This window comes from Rhinichthys klamathensis, unplaced genomic scaffold (assembly GCF_029890125.1).
Source record: "Rhinichthys klamathensis goyatoka isolate OS25496 unplaced genomic scaffold, OSU_Roscu_1.1 h1tg000123l_1, whole genome shotgun sequence".
NCBI lineage: Eukaryota > Metazoa > Chordata > Actinopteri > Cypriniformes > Leuciscidae > Rhinichthys > Rhinichthys klamathensis.
In genome coordinates this window covers 8541157-8559486 of record NW_026606660.1, presented here as the reverse complement: position 1 = coordinate 8559486, position 18330 = coordinate 8541157, and the positions used below count along the sequence as shown (strand labels likewise).

General features: G+C 41.3%; 1 protein-coding gene across 6 annotated transcripts in view; it reads right to left on the bottom strand.

The window, feature by feature from the left end:
- Window positions 1-205: 205 nt before the first annotated feature.
- LOC130089008 (neuronal PAS domain-containing protein 3) overlaps window positions 206-18330 on the bottom strand; it is a 332370-nt gene continuing 314245 nt past the window's right edge. For 4 of the 6 annotated variants that reach the window (XM_056256095.1, XM_056256097.1, XM_056256099.1 and 1 more), the window contains 6 exons: window positions 17296-17414; window positions 11718-11911; window positions 9256-9362; window positions 3625-3772; window positions 3144-3259; window positions 206-2101 (listed from right to left, as the gene is read on the bottom strand). In XM_056256095.1, the coding sequence (XP_056112070.1) occupies window positions 699-2101; window positions 3144-3259; window positions 3625-3772; window positions 9256-9362; window positions 11718-11911; window positions 17296-17414 (2087 nt within the window). In that variant the 3' untranslated portion in view covers window positions 206-698. The remainder of the gene's footprint in view (window positions 2102-3143; window positions 3260-3624; window positions 3773-9255; window positions 9363-11717; window positions 11912-17295; window positions 17415-18330) is intronic. The other 2 variants (XM_056256096.1, XM_056256098.1) reach the window with 1 other exon arrangement.

The following is an 18330-nucleotide window of genomic DNA, read 5'->3' as shown; positions in this document are numbered from 1 at the left end:
TAACTCAATGATAGCACCATGGATCTGCAAAAAGATGATGATGGAACTGGAGAAATCTCACACTGACCTGTTCCATGTCCTGGGATTTTATAGTAACATTCTATTCACAGGTCAATACCCGGCTAAAATTGCTTTTTTAAATGCATGATTTGCAAGTTGAGCTATAAAAAACGAAGAAAAAGCATTATTTCTAAAATACGAACCTTAAAACCCTTCGAACTACATCAAATAGGGTAACATCCTTTTATCAGCATCAATCTCGATTACATCAAGATACCGTTAGAAACATGAACCGTTTCTTTTCTTGTCAATTTTCTTTTTCTAATACCTTTAAGACATCCTAATGAGGATGTTAGATACTCTGGACAAATATTTCACCCCAGAGAAGACATACGCTACAGTGCTATGAATTCCCTGTGGCTCAGAGGGAACTCTTTACAATAGAGATGAGTCTGTTTAGTCCGTTTAGAGAAACCGTCATCAAGAACTTGTGTGAGGAGGCGAGAAAGAAGAAAGAGATAGAAAGATAGAAAGACACAGAAAGAGAAACCATTCATTTCAGTTACACAAGCTCAATTGCTCAAAATTCAAAGTGCTAGAACATCTCACTTTCCCCCAACTTTGATACACAGTCTTTTTGCCTCAGAAGAGTCTTTTTAACACAGTTGAACACAGTAATATGGTCTCAATGTTTTGCTTCAATCCTCCTTGCGCTCCAGAGTCTGTGTGTTGTGGATGCCGTTGCTGTAGACGGGAAACGGAAGCGTGGAGAAGAGTCCCTCTGCTGTGGTGAAGACGTTAGCAGCAGGCATCTGCGTGAGCCCGGCTCCGCTGACTGTGGCCCCAAAGGGGGTGGACATGTTGAGCCGGTGCACGTGATGGTAAAGCATCTCCATGGGTGTCTTGGGGTCTATGCCGAAACCGGGCCCATCAACAAAGTTCACAGCAGTGTGGGCGTTAGGCAGGAGGTTGCCCTGCATGGCCAGGCTGACATCTGCCGGGGCGTATCGGATCGTTCCAGTGGTGTAGACTCGTGGGGATGCCGTGCTCGTGGCGGCAAGCGTTCCTGTTACTCTGTGCACCAATGGAAGCACCACATTCCCCGCTTGTAACCTCTGCAGGGCTTCCAGATCACTGGTGTAGAGCAGGGAACCGGAGGAGGTGGGCGTACCCTGCTGCTTGTCCCGCGGTGAGGCAGAGAGAGGTGGGGAGAGCGGGTCAGCGGTGGTTGAACTGGAAGGAGGAACCAAGCTGCCTGGAGTTGCGCTGGACACGGAGGTGGGGGCGCTGTTATTGTTGCCACTGCTACTGTTGCCATTGAAATTGGGCTTTCTGCTGCCTCCTCCACCCTCAGCACCAGGTGGAGTGAGGACGGAGTCGGGAATGGACACCTGCAGGCCGGCAGGCGGGGGGGAAGGGAAGGTGTCGTGGGGTTTTGTCATGCTGTAGGGGGACTCGTTACGGGAGATCTCTCGATTGGGTGGGTAGTTCCAGATGCTGCTGTCGTTGTCGAAGTTTATAGGTTCCGACATCTCAGTCTTGATCTTCAGCACAGAGGAACTGGTCGGGGAGGGTGGAAGCAGAAGGGGAGGCTGGTCTCCGAGGGTGGGGTCCAGGCTGCCAGGGCTGGGGGTGGCAGCAGCCGAGGGAGACAGACGGAGACGTTGGCGACTATCATCCCATTTCTGCTTTTTCCTCCTCTTCTTTCTCTTCTGGTGTTTGCTCATTGCCGGCCCGCTCAGCTCTCGTCCACTGTTGCAGTCCTTCACAATATCTTCTGCATCATCCTCTTCTTCTTCTGAGGAGGAGCAAGAGGAGGGCGAGTCCTGCAATTCCTCCACCTCGCCGTCAACATAGCGCTCTACCTTAATGTGTAAACCACCCAGGCGGCCCTCCTTGTGGTCGGTTTCACAGTCAGAAGGTTCCAGGCTATCATCACTGTCCTGACTTTCTGGATTGCTGGAACTGTCTCCTTCCTCCTGTCGTCTCATCTCTTGCTCTGGCGGCCGGCCCGTTTGTTTCTTACTGTCCGTCTCTGGATCTTCACTGTTCTCAGAAGACTGATTCCCCTTCCCACCTGACTTGGAGTTTTCGTTGTCTTCTGGGAGAAAGAAAAAGGTTTAGAGGACAAGTTTCCATTCACATCATCATGTCAAAGTTTATCAGTACCTTGCACAAGAACCATAGTTCACTAAACATGATTAGGACTTTTACAATAAGGGTATTTATTTAAAGCTTTGATAGTTGGGAGAGGTCCAGTTAGACATATACTACGTGTATATATGAACAGGACCTTTGTTTTGGTGGCAGTATTAGCCACTGGTGACTTGTGTATGATGTGTTGTATCATTAGTTTTGTCATGAAAGGCTCGAATTCTGTTCAGAACAAGTGACCTTGATGGGGGGGGGGATTGGAAATTCTGGCCTTAGGAAAAGCATGTCTGCATTGGAAGAGAAACACAGGGAGAGAGATAAAGAGACAGAAAAAGACAGAAGGAGAAGGCGGGGTGTAGAGATGGGTAGGGAGTCTGAGAGGAGAAGAGGGCATGGTTTGGTCCAGCTGCAGCTGGCACAGTCTGTAACCTTTGTGATGAAGGCTGGCAAAAGGCTCGGCAGGCAGAGATGCTCAGGGGCCAATATGTTGGCACTTTCCCCAGACTGTCAACCGGCCTTGTTCATTCACAGCCTCCACCATCTTTGGAATCTCACTTCATCTTCTTTTGGAATGTATAATTAATATCTCCAACTGGCTGTGGAGTTTTAATTGACTATTTACACCAGTTTTTAGGGACATGGCGAAAGCACCACATTTCCTTGTCCTACATAATTTCCAGTAATTATTGGAATGAAGATATTTTACACAATAAGAGACATTTGCATTGGTTAAAAGACAAGTGTGTTGTGTATATAGTGTTTTTTTGAAGACTACTTGATTGTAAAGAATTAAAAACAGTTCCATGAACTGGGACAACAACCATGGAGCAAAAAGAACTGGCTTTAAGTCTCCTTCTCAAGGGCATAATAATGGGTTTAGGGCTTGCTCCATGTGGGGATCAAACCAACAAACCTTCCACTTATTCTGAAATGTTTTGTGGGAAATGGTATCATATTTGCAATGGAATGGGACGAGAGTGGTACGCTACCAGAATTCTCCTTGGAGTCGGATTCAGAATCAGATGTTTCCGAGGACTCTGATGCTTTCTCTGGCAGGTTAGGCAGCTGTGCGATGTCCATAGGTGTGTCTTTGTACTCGGGATTACTGCCCATTAAAAAAGAAACCACATAAAAAGACACATTTAGAAGATAGAAGTCATTCACTTTGCCGGCTGAGAATCATTCACAGCCGTGTGAAACATCCTTCACTCTCTTCTCTAGAATGTTCCAGACATCCTGATTGATTCACTGCGGCCCAAACCACAGAGCATTCTAATGATCTCTCAGCCCGTACACAGACCCAAAAGCAGTTTGAGAAGAGTGGTGCGTTTAGCCTTCGTCATCTTACAGAAGAGCAGACTATTACTAACTCTCTCAAGTGGGAAATACTTTCATCTTGTTACAGTGCTAGATGGAACAAATCAAAATCTAAAGATATGGCATTTTCATCAAAGTAAAAGACTCGTATACCTCAGTACATAGTTGACCCAGATGACGTTTTTTTCATTGGCGTTCTTGGCGTTGATTGCAATAGTGGCACTGGACTGGATCCAGATATAACCTCCATTCTTCTGAATCCAGCGGTAATACTTTGTCACACTTTGACCTTTATTCATTACTATAGAAAGAGGAGATGATACAAGAAAGGAAAGGTGGAGGAAGAGGAAAATAGAAGAGGAAAAAAGGGAATAAACCTGTGAACATTGTAATATATAAAAATGAGACTGCTTAAGTTTTCAAACGTTTACAGCAATACATATACTCAGGTTTAATTACAACAACAACTAATAATAATCGTAATATTTGCATTTAGTGTGCCCAGGTAAAGCTCAAACCTATCCATTATTTCATGCTGTGTTAACATCATGAACATTATTAATCTCCAAAGCCCAGCAGAGGGTGCTGTGACTGTTTGCTAAGGGCTCTGTAATTGTGTCCTTGTCTGAGGCTACTCATGTGAAGACACTGTGGCAGTTGCCATAATTTTGGCTAAATTAAGCGCTAAATGGCGATCTCAAATAATATGAATTTGCATTAATCATTGTTCTGCACAACAGAAACAGTCGGAACCCAAGCACGGCAGTAAATTCAGATTCTGGGTTTAATTACAGCTACAAATAGCCTTTTCCATAAAAAGAGTCCATTGAGAAGAATGATTTATAAAAGAATAAGTCTAGTAATTAAAATCATTACAGACTAATGGCATTGTTTAAGAAGCTGTCCCAAAGGCTCTGATAATTGACTTTAGTTCACCGACTGCTTTCTGTACCAATAAATGTAAAACTAAGCTGTAACTCCAGAAAATTGAGACAAAAAGCCATGAGTTGTTTATCTGACTTGTTCGCTGTGGCCAGTGGGCATGCCCTTGACTCACCTTCATTCTCTTCAACAAAGTTTACACGCTACTGAGAGTCTATGGAAGGGTACACATGGAATGCATTAAGCATTCTAAGTGCTCGGGAAAAATGCATGTGAAATGACAGAACTGATGATAAAATGAACTGCTATGGTAAATATGAACTTTTTTTCTATTTCAAGCTATTTTCTTTTGAAATAGTTTACATTTTTTACAGTGGTAGATAGATGGATGTGCCAGTAATGTACATTTAATTAAGTATATACAGTTTCAATATATTAAATCTACCCCCCCCCCCCCCCCCCCTCCCCCTCCCCCCTCCCCCTCTATCTGTGAACACGTGAGCGGTCCCTTTAAACCCTCATTACTGTCTACAAGTTTCCAGGACATTTTCCCCCCTGCCTTTAAACCTGATCTCATCTACATTGCATTTGATGTGCTGGCCCCCTCGGCTCCACCCGGCACCACGTCTGTACAGGTGAGGCTTATTTTTTAACCCCCTTTCAGTTACGCTGCCATTAAATCAATCAGGGGCTGCTTGAGTTATTGATTTAGTGGTAATGAAGCCACCCCTTTCTCTCTCCCCCTCCTCGCTCTTCTCTTTCTGTATCCCTCTTTTCTTTTTTTTTCCGGTGCAGGAGTCGTTGCCTGCTTTTGGAGGCTTTAAAAGGAATACGGCCTCTTTAATCTGCCTGCCTTCTCCTGGAGCCTCGGGCAAGCCTGCAGGACGGCCTCTCTCTCTCTCTACTTCCGTTCTTTCTCATTCTATCTCTCTCTGCACCAGGGCCTCTGTCCTTCAGTTCTGTTAAATCACTTGGATCCCTTCCATAATAGCAGCTACCTTTCAGATACCCTTTACCCAGCGTGGCCTCACTTCCAGCAGGAGGGGTGGAGGGTGTCACTGTCATATAAAAGTAAGTAATTTACACCCGTGAAATTGCTTTATGGAAAAGTCCTTGCAGTCCACTGGGGTATTATTGTAAAGACAAGCCTTTTATGAATGAGAGAGCAGACATGCAGATCTGCGGCACCTAGGCAGGGTTTGGCTGGACAAGTGAATTGGAGGTTTTTAACTTGTATTCTTTGGATTAAATGGCGAATCTTCACCAGCAGAGGAAGTAAACACGTTGGCCATTTATAGAAACGGTGAGAAGTGAAATTACGACCACTTTCAAGGCATTTAGAATAACAACAAGTAAAGATGCAATCATCTGCTGGTTTTAAAGATTTCCTAGTGTTATAAAATCCAGATTCTAGCTGGTCAAAGCTTGCTTTTTATGGCCCGGTGCTGGTTGAGAATGCTGGTCTAACCAGAAGTCAAACTAGTTGACAACCTTGGCTAAACTGGTGCAAACAACTAAAACTAATTAAAATTACATTAAAACAACAACAAAACATTCAAATGAATCACTGCTGACGTAAATACAGTATATCCATGGATACAGAAACATGTATTTCATATTTACTCTGAATCCATTATGGAAGAAAACTGAAGAAACATTGTCAACGGTACATGCGATGGGTGTTAGAGCAGGTGTATTTTTCCGCAGCTGTGGAGTCTATCTTCAAGCACAATAAGGAGTGAAGGGAGTTTTTCATTAAAGTCAGTTTGAACTACTCTTCAGAGACCGGCTCTTGTAGTCTGCCTTCAGGCACAGAGCTTCAGTCTCCTGGGGTTTCTCCACACTTCTGTGAGCCATCGTTTCCCACCTCTGTCTCTCTCTCGCTCTTTCTCAGCTGGTAAAAACATACACACACACACCCGCGGAGCATTTATGCGGAGAGTATTATACGTAGTCGTGTAACACAGTGTCTTTTATTAATTTAAGCCGTGTTGGTCCTGTTCTGAAGCTGACACAGGTGAGGTCAGAGCTGTCACAATGCATTTCTGCCCATATAAAACACCTGCTCTCAAATGCTTCGTGAGCACCACAGTCGGCTTTCTAATTTTCCTTCAATAAACTAGAGATCATTTTATCCAGTTATAAAGCTGAAATTAAACCGTTAAACAAATAGACGATAGGTCATGTTTTAGCACGTCCTAAAAGTAGTAAGAAGCCCACGAGAGACTGTGCAGTACAGTGAGTTTACCTTAACTGTAGTTCTGTCATGACAACTCTCTGAGTGTTTTGCATGGGTATAACAATATTGATATGTTTGGTCTCGTGGCGGAATAGACCTGCTGCAGAGAGCAAGTTCGGGACTTTTGCCAGTACATACACGACACGCTGCTGTGAGCAGGTAAAACATGCTGGTGTTGTACACATGAATTAACCGTAGCAGATCTATACAGGTGGAGCTGGGGAAGGTGGGGGGTTTTTGAAAGCGTACAGCAAACGCTACCGGAAATGCTAACAAAAGTATTTGAAGGCTGAGCATGTGCGCTCATTGGCTACTGATACAGCAGGAACCAATCAGCTGTGCCCTTCAGAGAATCATGTGATAGTAGTTTGAGTTAGGGACCTATTAGCCTGCGCCATCTAGAATTTCATGACAGAACTTTTATTTAAAACCACTGTTATGCACAACCTTGAATTATTGCTTTTATAAAATGTCTGTAACGGCAATATGAATTAATATAAATATTAATAAACAATTATTCTGCTAATTAATATAGTTCATAAGCCCAACTGTAGGTTGTTTATGGTTGTCTAACCACTTTGAAGATTAGAATCTTGTCTGAACTTCCCGTTTTATAAAGGAGCATAAACAACTCTTTAAGGTCAAGGTGCTCAATTTGAACAGATCTGCTCTAAATGCTTTATCAGGCCCTTAAACACTTGAGCAGTGACCTATGACCTCCAATATGCATCTGTAATATGTCATACATCCCAACGCATTAAGAACACCACCACATGCATGCACTCAAGCCAAAGGACCGCACACGTCACTGCATCTGCAGCACAGATCTGTCGAGAGGTTTGACCAGACTGACACCATCCCTCTTATCCCTGGCTCTAACCAATCTGATGGCCCTGTGTGATCTGATATCAGTGTCTGATTAGCAATCAGCGGGAGATCACTGTATCTGCTCCTTAGTCACGCGCGTCTGTGACTAAGATCTGGCTCTGACACACACGTCATTATAATGCATTTAACCTGTGTTGGGGAATAAAACTAAAAGTAGCAAGTAGTAGTGTGACAGCAGGAATAATTAACAATAATCAAACCCTATCTTAAACTATGGTATCTCTCATTTGAAGGAACTTATGGAATCAGTTCAACCCATTTATCAACCATTTTCTAGTTGTATTAGTTATTGCTACAGTATTTGGTTTAAATGTTTCTGCTCAAATTGAGATTGATTACATTTTTTATTGTTTTTGTACTAGATAAATATGGCTCTTATCGCACAAAAATATAAATAATATCTAACAGTCATTTATTTGAACAAAGATGGTGATAACTATCAAAATATGATTTTTCTTTGACCACAAATATGTAAAAAAAAAGCTTGGGAAGCAAAAATTTCAAACAATGTTTCAACCAGTATTTTATCATATCGAGCATAAACGTACAAAGTAAAATGCAAAAACGGCATCCCTATCCACTCTCTACTGCAGCGACGTGAACGGTCATTCGCAGTGCGGCTAGATTTATGTTGATTGCCGTCACGCTAATGCGTAATAGATGGTTAGAAAGCCAGAGGTAGCTGGGGATGTGCAGTTCTCTCTTAGTGCGTATTCCTCCCTCTCCTTTCACACCATCTCTTTCTCTCTCTCCGCTATCAATGCAATCCAGGGCTTCAGTCCTCTCTCCTTTGACTCCGCTGGGTTTCAAATCAAGGTCTAATGGACCCAATCTGGTGGCTTTTTAAGGCAAAGGGACAGTGCAATACAGTGGTAATTGCGCTCTAATTCAGTTGAACTCCCAATATCTAATCAGACAGCTCCAAATTCCCTTGCCAGCCCCAAGGACACCCACCCTCCTCTGCAAACACCTAATAAAACGAGGGATTTATCCCCCTCCTCCTCCTCTTCCTGTGCCTCAACCCTCACTACTTAAATAATGGCAACCTGCCTGCTGTAGAGCAGCACACACATTTACTGTATAAAACGCTACGCCGCTCTCAATGACGCTTTGAATTTCTGCCATGGTGGTAGAGGGGAGCGGAAAAGGTGTGCTGCCAAAACACACTTAACAGATGATTTAAGATATTCAAGAAGCATGAACGTTCCTCCAGACGGTCAGCGGCCCTCCTGCCGAGCACGATGAAAGCAGAGCGTGCAAAAGGTTGAGGAACCTTCATAGAGCTCTGCAGTGGTGGATCGGCCCAGATGAATACTACATGACATAAAAATGCACTCGAAATGTGGCGACTGTGCTTTGAGAGGAGCAACTAAAGCTGAAAGGAGGAGTGAAATGTGTAAGATGTGTAATGTCAAGCGAACAGAGATTCTCAGCCGCGTTCTGTGCCTTGCAAGCGATATGGGGCTTGTTTGGAAGACGTGCGTTCGCCTACCCGTCTGGCAGAGGGAAACGGTTCTTCATGGACAGTTATGAGAAGAACCGCTAGCATGGATAATCTTGCCTGTCACACTGCTGTCCCATTACGCTGAAGTGCTGCAGTGAACGCATTACACCAGCTTTGGCACGTAACACGGTGTGCTCTCAGGATGTCATTGACCAATGATCAATGAGTCCCGCTAAAGCATGTAAGGACACTGAATCTTGCTCTTTAACAACCATCCTGTAGTTTTTGGCACTGTTGGGTGGCTGCACAGATTGATTGGATGGATACTCACGGTCTAAATGGCTTTGCCGAATGCCTTCCACGTCCTCTGCGTGAATGAAGTGATAACATCTTTTCCCTACGATGTCGACAGGTGTCAGGTCCATGTAGTCGCTGATTCTGGAAAGGATTATTTCAACATTAAATCAAAATTTACACCATTTTGTTTTTTCCACTATTTTTAAGCAGTTCGATTCTTTTTTTGTGCATTGAAAAGCTTGTTTCTACGATGCAACACATTACAGGAAAAGGTGTTGTGATTGGCAATTCATGTTGACTTCAATATTCACCCACAAATCACCATTAAGCATTAGCAGCAGCAAATTATAATAATATATTAGCCATTTGTCAGAACCAATCAGATTCCTGCACTTTTCTGATCCAATAATGCCAGTGGCTACATCATTTTGCAGAGTTGAGCAGTCCACCAAAAAGAAGCCAAACAGATATTACTGTGGGTTATCATATCCTAGTCAATGACAGATTAAAATAGGGCAACGACATGGGCTGCGTTTCCCAAAAGTATTGTGGGCCAAGTTGATTGTAGAGACCATTGGTGGCAATGGTTTTATGATCTACTTAGGCTTACGATGCTTTAGGGAAATGCAGCCCTGATTGGTTTTGAGTCAAGCCTGGTTTCCATTACAGATTTGTGCAAACTTTGGCGATATTTTCTAAATGTTGGAGAAAAAACTATTGCGAAATGACTGCGTTTCCATTAACTGATGTTATGCAGCTAAACAACAACAAACAGTCATTCCAATAATCACGGCAACGCATGTTGGCACCGCACTAGCCATTGTTTCTAATGGAAGGATACGTAGGTGTGTTATCCATGCATTAAAGGGGTCATCGAATGCTAAATTCACTTTTATATGGTGTTTGAATATAAATGTGTCTTTGCAGTGTGTGGACACAACCACCATACAATGAAAAAAATCCATTCACACACTTTTTTTTTTTAATCCCAAAGTCTAAACACACTCAATAATCAAGCCGTTTGGATTTTCTGAGCAATATGATCTCATATTGCTCATGCTCATGCTCCGCCCACGACCACTGATGGACTGTCCCGTATTAGCATATTTCCACCCTCAGCCATTTGTATACTGTCCACCAAAACAGCACTTTATGTGTCTTGTGTGACACCCCCCATGGAAGAGAGGGGTGGGGTGAGCAGTTGCTCATTATCATTTAAAGAGACCTGCACCGAAACGGGTCGCTGTGAACAGAGCTGTTTTTGAAGAGGTAAAAAGGGTGTCGTTTTACACAACCATTGAGGAATTTTAACCAAAGTATGTTTCAAACTTTACATGAAGACCTTGCGAAATATTCCTCTATCAAAGTAAAAACTTTTTTGCGATATATGGGAGTTTTTGCGAAATTGACGTGTTTCCATTGGGCGTATTTTTAATTTGCGCAATTTGAAGGGTAATGAAAACGCAGCTTCTGATAAGGAGATTCTGATTTCCCAGCCCTTCTGTAAGCTAAATGTATAGTGCACCAGATTTTATTCATTAAAAAGGTTTCCATCTGTGATGGCAAGCTGTCAGCCTGTTTTCATTATAGACGTAATATTTTCTGACCTACTGTAGCTTTACCAACTGCTTGTTGAATCTAAAAGCAATTATCACAGAAGTATTGAAAATGTGAAAAAAACAGGTGGTTAAAACCATACAAAATGCCTTTCAGTAGGGCAATACTATTAGCAGCGTATTTCAAGACTTTATTTGACTCTAACCTGCAGTCCTTCTCTACACGGATCAGAGAACATGGCCAGTATAAAAAAAAAACTGGCTAACCGATCTCTATCCACCTCCATTTTAAAGCAGGCTTTTGCTGTGATGATAACTCCGCTATAGACTTGGCCCGATTCCATTCTCTCATAAATATGTTAAGTGCAGGGGAGTGGTAAAAATTTTAGCAGACGCTGGGAGGACTTCAATCCCAGAGATATAAATAAAACTAATAAAACTAATATGATATTTCCTTTCAAGCCAGTCCAAATTAAGATGTTCTCATTTTATGGGGCAGCAGTGGAACCACAGATGTTTTGTAAGTACAAAAGAGGGGTTTTTCTCGGCCAGCTTTTTAAAATGAGCGATAGATGTTGAAACAAGGTCATTCTGGGATTGCGTTTAAGCAGAACTCATCACTATCAGCTATATAATGAACTGCATTACTGTGTGGCTGATTATCCACTCTTGCAAAACACATCTTCACCCGCTGATCCTTCAGTTCTACAACAATGTCATATTTTGAACTCTAAGCAGCTGAAATTGAAATTCTTTTTGCACCATTTATCATTCTTTAAGGCAGATAAAAAATCTCTTAAATCAAACTGCACACGGTAATAGGCAATACATGCCGTATAAGCTTTGCAAAATAAAACGAAATTATTGCCCTCTTTAGTCAACATGAAATGACATCACCAAGGCTAAATATATCAATTATATATTATATAAAGAGTGTTACCTGTTTTCACAGTAGACGATGTTGAGATCCATGTTGACCCGTGTGACAAACATCTGGCAGTCGATCCGAACCTCATTGATGGTTGGCGGAGGAAGTGCGTGTGCCACCACGACCATGCCCATGATTTGATTGGGTACCGAACGACTGTGTGTTAATGCCATTCTTATCCGCAGCCTGCCGGTAACGTGGATGACCTTGAAGAGGACACAAAGCGGAAAATTACAAACAGATCAGATGCAATCGTCCCCTCAATTACACACAAACCCTTTAGTAAGTATCAAACCACAGTATAAAGATAAAAGAAAATAAACCAGATGAAGTCAAATAACCTCTGCAGTCCTTCTCTACACGGATCAGAGAACATGGCCAGTATAAAAAATGGCCAACCGATCTTTATCCACCTCCATTTTAAAGCAGGCTGAACTCAGAAAACAGACAAAGCTGTTAGATAATCCAATATGTACTCTGTGCACTAGTATACACTTGACCAAGACTCTCAGGTTCTTGTAGCAGATATACACGTTCACGAAATATTAAAAAACACAAAGCACAATTTCTTTCTGAAATAATCAAGAGATAACAAAGGCAGAGCAACTAATTACTTTTTCTCTGGCTTTAAAGTTTGTAATGCTTTAAAGTCTTTTGTAGCACATTTTGCCAAGAGGATGCATCGACTAGATTGGTAACAATGTTCTTTTTTGGATCCATCCATTTTAATCACCAAGGGAAACCTGGAGGGGATTGTTTTTGTAGTGTTTTAAACTTCTGACACTACCTTTCATTGGTTCACCTCAGAGATTGGTGAGATGCTATTAGCATCATTCATATAGACAGTCTGGGCCCCGAAGTCACCGAGTGCTCAGGCCGGCGGGGCTCTTTGATGCTTTGTATGTTTTCCGCTGAGGGACAAGCAAACCCAAACCCCAGGAACGACGGACTGCCACAGCCACTAAAAAAGAGTGATTCTCCTGGTTTAGAGTTGAGAGAGTTTGTTCGAACTTCACAGAATTCAAAAGCCATCTCAAATCAGGGGCCAATTAAAGACGACTGCAAAGTTCAATGATGTCACATCTGTCCCAGTTTACTTTGGGCTTATATTTTGTTTTTTATTTTAATACAAATATTTTGTCAGAATAACAAAAATGATATTTTTTCTGGAATTTTCATCTCGCTAAAGTTCTCCAGAATTAGTAGCTGGATAGCAGACAAATAACAGTCATGACCTTTTTTTCTAGATTTTAGGTGGTTGAAAAGGGTTAGTTAATTTTGTTATTAATTACTCACCCTCATGTCGTTTTAAACCCATAAGGCATTCATTCCTCTTCAGAACACAAATGAAGATATTTTTTGATGGAATCTAAGAGCTTTCTGTCCCTCTATTAAAGGGGTCATATAATGGTACATGCACTTTTACAAGTTGATTGTACTGAAATGTGTGTTGGCAGTGCCTATACACAACCATCATAAAATGATAAAAATCCATCCAGTGTTTTTGTTTTAATCTCCTTATATGTTTTCCCCTGTGTCAAATCAAGCCGTTCGACCGTGTGACGTCACACGGTCGGAAGCCCCTCCCACGATTGTTGATTGACAGCCGCGTTTCAACACAGACCCGCCCTCGCTCGTGAGGGAGCTGTCAATCATAGTCTGCGTGGACCGGCGCGGTCATTGTTGATGTGCCGGAGCACTGTCTATGAGCAGAATGGCGTCTAAGCGATTGTGGTGTTCTGTTCTTGGGTGTAATAACGAACACAGCAGTCATTTTAATGTTCCTAAATCCGAACCCCTGAAGACGCAGTGGCTGAGTTTGTTTTCGAAGGGAATATTCCCCACGAGCAACGTCAATGCTTTCATGTTTGCGCGAATCATTTCACACACCAGACTGCTTTATAAACGAGGATCAGTATAAAGCTGGATTTGCTAAGAAGCTGCTCATGAAAAAAGGATCGGTACCAGATATTCGTGTTCCTGCTGAACCTCTAGAACAACTGAAGTGAGTGTAACGTTTTATTAAACTTTATATTAATATTTATATTAATCTTTGCAAATCGCTAGCTGCACGCTTCACAATGAATGCGTCTAAGGTTTACACTCAGGGTACATTACAGCATGTTTTCTATGTATGATGTTCTCAATATAATTCATAATCTAAACGTTTATACTGAACAACGCGTTATGGTTATTGTGTTACTGTGTTACAAACGGTGTAGCACAGAACAGAGAGGCGGGGTGAGCAAAGCTCATTATCATTTAAAGTCATATGCACTGAAACGGCGTGCTGAAAACAGAGCTGTTTTTGACCAAGTAAAATAAGTGTTTTCTTACAATACTAATGAGAATTTGTAATTAAAGTATATTACAAACTTTTAATTTAGACCCTAAAGAATCATACTAGCTTGTACAAAAATGGCATTATATGACCCCTTTAAGCAACTACCACTTTCAAGCCCCAGAAAGTGGTAGTTGCTTAGGCTGTCAATGGAGGGAAAGAAAGCTCTCAGATTTCATCAAAAATATCCATTTATGTTCAGAAGATGAACGAAAGTCTTACGGGTTTGGAACGGCATGAGGGTGAGAAATGAATGACAATTCCCTTTTTGGGTGAACTAACCCTTTAATGGTGGTGGTTGAGGAGAATCCCCCCTCCAAATGTGAACAGCGCTTTGAGTACCGAGAGAAGTGCTATAAATTTTATTTTAAAAAATGGTGATCTAACATATACATTTTCTTTTCTATATTTGTATACGTTTCCAACCATTTTTCATAGCACAAATATTTCATGTAATATCTCAACTAAGAGCTGGTCATAAAAACAGCATGCAACAGTTTTGAAACTTGTTGAATAGGTATTCTTAGAGAAATGACTGTTTGTCTCTGGCCTTCGATGACTGTGTATTATCACGAAGTGAGCGAGCATCAGCTGTTGCCGAGCTTCAATAAGACATCACAGCATGCTGCGATCAGAAGGTGATGTCCAATTACGACCGATATCAAACCCATGCCCGCATTCTTATAAACAGCGGCACACCAGAGAGCGCCAACCCACACAAAACACACGCCGCCCGCCTCCAGAATACACATCCATCTCCGCTTGCGTATAACACTGGATCTTTCAATAAATAAACACTGAGTCGTATTAAAAGCATACAAAATGGAAATGATTCTACTGAAGCCCAAAGCGAGGGGCATCAAAAGTTGTATTTTCCAACTAACTTTTTGAAGTAATTGCCACAAAGAGAGACTCGTCGGTGAATTGCTGCAGGAGTGCTCTTGGCAAGAACATCATAAGCTCTGGCAAAACATTAAATATGCTCAGGCTGCTAAATGCAAACTGACATGGCAAGGGTTCACCGCGGCCGCAGCGAGAGGCAGCCGCATAGCATATCTCAATTTAATACAAGCCAACATAACAAAGGGATCAATTTTTATAATTCATGGTTCAGCACACAATGCTCTCTCTCTTTCTCTCCCCCGCCCGTCACCGGGTCGGTGAATATAGAATAGGTATACATAAGAAATAAGATTCATCTGTTCCTAGGGATTCTCTGGAGTGCTTTTGAAATGCGATACGGCACAAGTAATGATAGAGAGCTTTTACATGAGTGCATTAACTTAGCCGGGGGCCGAGACGTCTTGGCAAAAAAAAGAAAAGACTGGTTTAAGCTGGAGAAGAATTTACTTTGATTTGACCTCCAGAGTGAAGAGGAGATATAAACAGCCATGATGCGCGCCGCGCTCCGCCTCGCACCTATCACCTAATGCTGGCGCGCCGTATGCAAAATTCATAGTTTTGTATTATGTAACAACACAAATATTGACTTAATTTGGAGTAAATGCAATAAGAAGTGTCCTTGTCTGGCTGGTAATATATGCGAATGTGCATGCGTGAATATTTATGCTATGGGTTAGTGCGCTCCCCGACTTCACGCTTATTTGCATCCAATCTATGTCCAGATGGATGCAGCGGGGGGGGTTGGATCTCAGTCGTTCACTCAAAGACACATCCAAACAATCACCTACTTCTCTATTTACAATCTGATTGACTCTGAAGTAGTGTCACGATACTGGAATTTCTAACTTTGATACGATACCTTGAATTTTTTATACAACAGGGAAAACCGCTAAACAGACTTTGGCTATGTTTACACGGAAACGATCTGAAGAGAAAACGCAAAAGTGGCGTTGCGTTATCACTTTTTATTCTGCGTTTAGACGAGCGTTATGGTTGGGAAATCCGCGTGCAAATGGTGACGCAAAACTGTGTGAAATTCGATGTAGTATGCACTCCAGGCGGCTAGGTGGCAATGTGAAGCACTGCCACACAACAACACCAATATCTTAGAATATTTTGTACAACTGCTGAAAAGACTCTTGTATGTTTTTCAGAGCTGCTAGGGCAACTTGAAGGTCCGACGTATGGAAATAATCTGACATGTTGGTTGTTACTTTCGTAGATTTGCGTTTTTACCGTTTAGACGGGAACGCGACGGTGGAGCGTTTTTAAGATTTCCACTCTGGAGGGTGGTTTCACTTTTTTGCGTTTTTAAGCCCCCAAAGCGTCGTTGCCGTGTAAACGAAAGGCACATCCGATACAATATTTTTACGTTTTCACCCGGAATCGTTCTCGTGTAAACGGGGCCTTTATCTCATAATTCTTTGATAATTTGGGTAATTTTGTTGCAATAGCTTATACACAGTAAACCGTCAGTAGTAAAATAATTTTTGACAATTGTAGCAATAAGCCACGAAAAATAGGTACATTTGGTACTCGTGAGCTTTACCCGCAACACCGCCCTGAGATTCAGGACCTAACACCCAACACTATCCACTATTCAGAGAGGAGACGGGTGTGTATCAATTCACCCGCCGGAGAGAAGAGAGAGCGAGAACACGCACCTGGTTTACTGCCGAAAAGGAGAATTGGAATCATTTAAGATATTTCCGTATCAGTATCGAAATATTGATATTTTTGACAACACTACACTAAGCCTTCGGTGATCTACTTTATCAGGGGTATTGGCTATGGTTGCAGCATTAAGAAGCACAAAAGGAGCCACTAATAACTGGTCCTGAATGCCCTTGTGCATTATTCCAATAGTACACTATTATAAATCATGCCAACATACATTACCGTTCTAAAGTTTTGGGTCTTTAATATATAATTTTAAGAATATAATATAATTAATAAAATTATATATATATATTATAATATAATTTTAAATAAATCTTTTTTTTAAACATTATAAATGTCTTTACTGTCAATCTTGGTCAATTTAATGCATTCTTGCTGAATAAAATGATTAATTTCTTTTTAAAAAAAAACAAAAAAACTTACCGGCCCCAAAAGTTTTAATGGTAAAGTATGAACTTCTTTACAAAACAAAAAAATTCAGTTTAATAACATTTACTAAAATTCACACAAAACCTTTTAAAACAGACAATGTGCATAATTGACCAGAGCTTTAGTAGATTTTAGCAATGACACTAACACTTCCGTGACACACTGATTATGACACACGATATGATACAAGACTGAAGTGAGTTTTCATTTCTTTTAGAACAAGACGAGCAGTTTTACCTTGTATCCAGAGGACTTGATGTGGACGCCTCTCTTGGTGAGCGTGGACTTCATTCGGATAAAGAAGGAACGTTCTAGAGTGTTATCCGGCGACAGAAGACTGGGGCTGCTCGACTCCACTGCGGAAACAAACAACAAACATCCCATTACAACACTGAAACAATACACAACTCACAGACGCAGAGATAGCAGACTGCTTTAGTGAGTATGATGTGCAATATCTTCTCATTGAGTTTCTATCATCTCTTGGTAGACAGTTAATGAAACAGCACAACCTGATAAGGGGGAAGGTGCTAATCAAACTTTGACAATGTTTTAATTGTATTTACTAATAGCATGAAGCGGAGTCTTGACTAACATAATTGCTTTAAACACTACATGGCAAATGAATAAACCTCCCCAAGCTGGTGTTAGATGTATTTGCCTTCACGGGAATGTGTAAATTAGGAAATGGGAAAATTAAGAAGAGAGCAATCTAACAAACTTGGTTTAATAAGAATTCACCCCGCAACACCCTAGCATTGTAGTGCTGAGCTGTGGATATGCAAACACCTCTCACATTTGCTTCACAAAACATACACATAATCACAATATAGAATTTTCAATGACAGCCAACAAAACAATATATTTCTTATACTATAATACATCTCTTACCAGATGAGAAAGAAAAAAGAAAAAAGATTTCTAGCCTTGATGTTAACACAAGGACACCTGGCGAACAACGGAGGTTCTGCTAATTTGCGGTAACGCGCTTGATTAAAGCTATATTAATTGCACATTTTAACTAGTTTTGACATTCAATATTATACAAACAGACATCAGAGGAGGTCCAGCCTGGAGAAAATAAACTCTATTAAAATAAATTTTCCACAGTATCAATAGTTATATTTACTTTTAGTTATATTCAAAAGTTTGAAAACATTACAATGTTTTATTGTTTTAGAAAGAATCTTATGCTCACCAAGGCTGCATTTATTTCATCCAAAAAATCTCTTTCTCTTTTGCAAAATATTATGACAAAATAAAAGAATGGTT